The 4,752-nt window shown below is 48.6% G+C and overlaps 1 protein-coding gene across 3 annotated transcripts in view; it reads right to left on the bottom strand.

Annotated features, from left to right (window-relative positions):
* The window catches only part of LOC106957785 (bone morphogenetic protein receptor type-1A-like), a 31,023-nt gene that overhangs the window by 10,954 nt on the left and 15,317 nt on the right, over positions 1 to 4,752 (bottom strand). For all 3 annotated transcript variants that reach the window (XM_015049257.1, XM_015049259.1, XM_015049258.1), the window contains exon 3: positions 730 to 968. In XM_015049257.1, coding sequence (XP_014904743.1) covers positions 730 to 784 — 55 coding nt within the window. In that variant the 5' untranslated portion in view covers positions 785 to 968. The remainder of the gene's footprint in view (positions 1 to 729; positions 969 to 4,752) is intronic.

The raw sequence follows: 4,752 nt of genomic DNA, 5'->3' as shown, positions 1-4,752 counted from the left end.
GGACCAGGAGGACCAGAACTGGACCAACAGGAGCAGAACTGGACCAGGAGGACCAGAACTGGACCAGGAGGACCAGAACTGGACCAGAACTGGACCAGAACTGGACCAGCAGGACCAGAACTGGACCAGAACTGGACCAGCAAGACCAGAACTGGACCAGGAGGACCAGGAGGACCAGAACTGGACCAACAGGAGCAGAACTGGACCAGGAGGACCAGAACTGGACCAGGAGGACCAGGAGGACCAGAACTGGACCAACAGGAGCAGAACTGGACCAGGAGGAGCAGAACTGGACCAGAAGGACCAGAACTGGACCAGGAGGACCAGAACTGGACCAGGAGGACCAGGAGGACCAGAACTGGACCAGAACTGGACCAGAACTGGACCAGGAGGACCAGGAGGACCAGAACTGGACCAGAACTGGACCAACAGGACCGGGCCTGGACTAGAACTGGACCAGGAGGACCAGAACTGGACCAGAACTGGACCAGGAGGACCAGCAGGACCAGAACTGGACCAGAACTGGACCAACAGGAGCAGAACTGGACCAACAGAACGTCAGGCAGGTCAAAGGTCAGTTATTTTATTAAGTTACTGGGAATTAGGCTTTTTACTGGTCCAAACTGGTTCTGTTGGGTCGGATCAGATGATTCCAGCTCTACTTCCAGGGAAATGGTTCTGGCGGATCTTTCAGTCAGAACCAGACAAACTGGACCTGAGGTGTCTTACCATGGGTTCTGAGAGCCAGCAGGAGAGCAGCAAGCAGACGGGTCAGAACCGCCATCCTGCAGCCAGAACCGGGTCCAGAACCACACAGCAGCAGCTTTGCTTCCAGAGATGCTGGTTCTGATCGGTTCACAGCAGGACGGGTCGGCAGCAGCAGCAGGTGGGGGAGGGGGACGACTGGATCCAGAAGAATCAACAGCTCAGGTTCTGCTGGGTCTCACTGGTTCTGTAGGTCCGAAACCCTGGAAGAGAAACACCAGAACGGTCAAAGATTTCAGTTCTGACCCAGATTCACCTCTGCAGATGATCAGAACCGGAGCTTGGTGGCCTCATCTCCATGGAAACCAGAGAGGATACTGAGGTGAAAGGTCAAAGTTCCCAACAGGCTTAGAGGAAAATGTAAACCTCTGCAGCCATTTTTATTAATGTTTGTTTTACTAAAAATATAAACATTTAAATGAAAAGTTAAAACGTTTCTACTTGTTTTAAGTTGAGTTTTATTATTTTTCTCCTCTGATTTTTATTCTTTATTTTTTAGATATATAATTTTAAACTCTTATTAAAATACTAAAGAAATCACCTCCACAGCCTCATATGGACCCATTTGTAATGATTTAAAAAATGTTTTACTTTGTATTTAATATTTAATTTTTTTTCACATAAATAGCCGTTAGCCTGCGCCGTTACCGGCACAGGCTAACGGGTAGCAGAGCCTAACGGGTAGCTGAGGGTAACAGCTAGCAGAGCCTAACGGGTAGCTGAGGCTAATGGCTAACAGAGGCTAACAGCTAACAGAGGCTCACGGCTAACAGAGGCTCACAGCTAACAGAGGCTAACGGCTAGCAGAGGCTAACGGCTAGCAGAGGCTAACAGCTAGCAGAGGCTAACGGCTAGCAGAGGCTAATGGCTAGCAAAGGCTAACAACTAACAGAGGCTAATGGCTAACAAAGGCTAACAGCTAACAGAGGCTAACAGCTAGCAGAGCTGCTCTACAAACGTCTTGAACTCATAAAATTCAGATTTTCCTCCTCTGGGTCATAAAGCTGCAAAAACACAAAATATGACCAAATATTCATGTTTAGTTTCCACTGTAAACATCTCAATACATTTGAAATAATAAATTAACTTATTCAGCAAGATTTAGAAGCTTTTTAGAGTCAATAATTCATCAATATTGAAGTTCTAGTTCCACTGGCAGATCATCTCACTTTGGCAAAAATAGTAATTTTTTAAATCAATATTATTGACTTAAAACGAGCCGTTACATCTTGATAAAAAGTTACCTAAGCTCATTTCAAGTGTTTTAAGATGTTTGCAGTAGAACTAGACAGAAACACTCGTTAAGCTTCAGTGGAGGCTGAAATAAAAGGTTTAATTAGATTTTTATGACATAAAACCAGTTTGAAAACAACAGAAACTCTTTCCTGATGTTTCTGTTGTTTACATCCCGTCCAGCCCAGCAGCGGATCACAGATCTGCTTTATTACATATCTGAGCTCAATCTCTACAACAGATCAAACGTTTCTTTAAATAAGCTGAAAACTGTTTGTTTTTCCTTCATTTTAAAATAAAGTGACGTTTCTGTTCATCTTTCTTCTCCTAAAACCTCCAGCTGTGAACATGACTTTAATAAAACACGTTTAGGAGTAACGCCGCGCTGCTGAAGGTGAAGGAAGCCAAAGTCTGAGGCTCCGAGACTCAGAGACGAGTCAGAACACGACTCCACTGAGGAGGAGGAGGATGAAGAGGAGGAGGAGGATGAAGAGGAGGAGGAGGAGGTGGCGCCGCCCTGCTGTTCTCTCCTCCAGCCATGTTTTCAAAGGGAAGTGGATGTGTTGGGTGATTTAGGGAGGTGGGGGGGGCTTCCTGCTGTGGGCTCAAACCGGGCCTGCCGGGTCTTGTTGGGTCTGTGTCCTTATCTCTGTCGTTGTCTTCGTCTCCATCTGCAAGCGGAGCGAAGACGCCCAAACAGACGAGTGTTTTTGTTGTGGCAACCAGGTGAAGATTCCTCCACTTCTCCGTTATCGCCGTCCAGACAGCAGCAGGAAACACCGACTGGTTCTGGTCCTGGTTCTGGTCCCTGAAGGCCTCCATCGGGCGGAGGAGGAACCTTCGTCAGCCTCATAGGAAACTTTGAGTTGTGGTCGCTCCCTGGGGGAAGGAATCTGAGGTCGCACAACCTGATCGGGGTCAAAGGTCTTAGGGAGACGGAAATAATAAGACCTTTGATGCTACAGCATCACGAGAGTTTATACCGATGGGAACAAGAGAGTTTAGATTGATACTCTGATCGATACTCTGATCGATACTCTGATCGATACTCTGATCGATACTCCAATACTCTGACTGATACTCTGAGATGTTTGTGACGATCTGACTGATGACAGAAACCAGAGATGTGGGCCAATCACAGATAATCACCATTATTTACCAATAATTACCAATCCTTTCACTGCTGACATCATGTCTCACTCCAGTTTAACCATCATTGTCACATGACCTCACACATACCACCTGACCTCCCAGAAGCACCTGCTGTTGTCCATCAGTCTGGTGAAGGTCAAAGGTCATCGTTTGCTCAGAGAAAGCTCCATGTCAAACGCTACAGGCCTCGTTTAGCAGGTCACAGGTCAGACACCTGAACACAAACTAAAGTTTTAAAAATGCACACATACACTTAAGTAAAGAAGCAATGCTTAGCCTGGTGGGGCCACAAGAAAAGTCTGGTAGCCTGCCAGGCTTAAAATACACTGGAGGAAACTCTGCACTGAACCAGGTAGAGGGAGAGAGTCTCTCCCTCTAGAGACAAGATGGCAGCAGGATGGAGGTTAGCAAAGCTGCGTCTAGATGAAGGACCCTACTTCTGGTCCTCTGATGCTGGACCATGATGGTTCTGTCCATCATGGTCCAGGACGGCGGTGCAGGTATGATGCTGTGGGCAGCCATTGAATGGATCCTGACCTCCGCTGTAGACCAAACTATTTCAGGGTGTACGGTGAGCCCATCTGTCCAACAGCCGAAGCTTGGTCCAAACAAAACCCAGCAGCAGATCTAGAACAAAACGACTGGAACAGAAGAATCAAGGAGCTGGAATGGCCTAGTCAAAGTCCAGAGCTGAATCGGATTGAAATATTGTGGTGGGACCTTCAGAGAGCTCAGCAGAACCAAACTTTCACCTAGCTAGCTTCACGGATACTAGCTTCACGGATACTAGCTTCATGGCTGCTAGCTTCACGGCTGCCATTAGCTTCACGGCTGCTGCTCTAAGGCTTCAGAAGCAGGAAGCAGGAGTTCAGGTTGTGAACAGCTTCAGCCTGGTTCCTCTCCACTCTCTGGTTTTCTTCCCCCTCCTCCTGCCTCCAGTTTTCCATGGCGTCCCCCTCTCCTGCCTCCATCTTGGCCCCGTTCCCCGGCCCCTGCGGGGGCCCCTCCTTGCAGGCAGGCCTCTGGGTGCTGCAGCCTCCCGTCGCTGTCGGCGCCCTGCCCGACATGCCTTTCAAGGCCTGGGAGACTGCAGCCCAGACTTTCTGGCTCCACTGCCATTGTTTGCTCGGCTGCTCTCTGCCTCCTGCCCTGCCGTGGATTAGCATAAAATTACCCAGAATCCTCGGAGTCACAGCCAGCGCCGCATCTTCACCCTCCTCTCCATCCTTCCTCCTGATTTCTGACCTGTGCTGCTCCTTCAGTCATTTAAAGAGGATTGAACCAACAACCCTGCAGTGCCTTACTTCACCTCCAGCTGATCTGGGATGGTGTTTGTAGTAACCTGGAGTTCCTGGTTACTACAGCCGATAACGGAGATCACAGCGGATCATCTGTAAACAGGAAGCCTGCATGATGTGCATCTTCCACCAAACCAGGAGTTCATGAAAAACGTACTTACCTGCTGAGGTTCTGATGGTCCCAACAACAACCAACCGATCCGTGTCAAGTAGACATGTGCCGATCAGGTTTTTTCCTGCCGATACCGATACCGATCACCCATGATGGCCGATACACCGATACCGATCACCGATACCGATCACC

The sequence above is a fragment of the Poecilia latipinna genome, unplaced genomic scaffold (genome assembly GCF_001443285.1).
Source record: "Poecilia latipinna isolate Pla-1442-1.1 unplaced genomic scaffold, P_latipinna-1.0 Scaffold936, whole genome shotgun sequence".
NCBI classification, from domain to species: Eukaryota; Metazoa; Chordata; class Actinopteri; order Cyprinodontiformes; family Poeciliidae; genus Poecilia; species Poecilia latipinna.
This window is presented reverse-complemented; position numbering and strand designations above follow the sequence as displayed.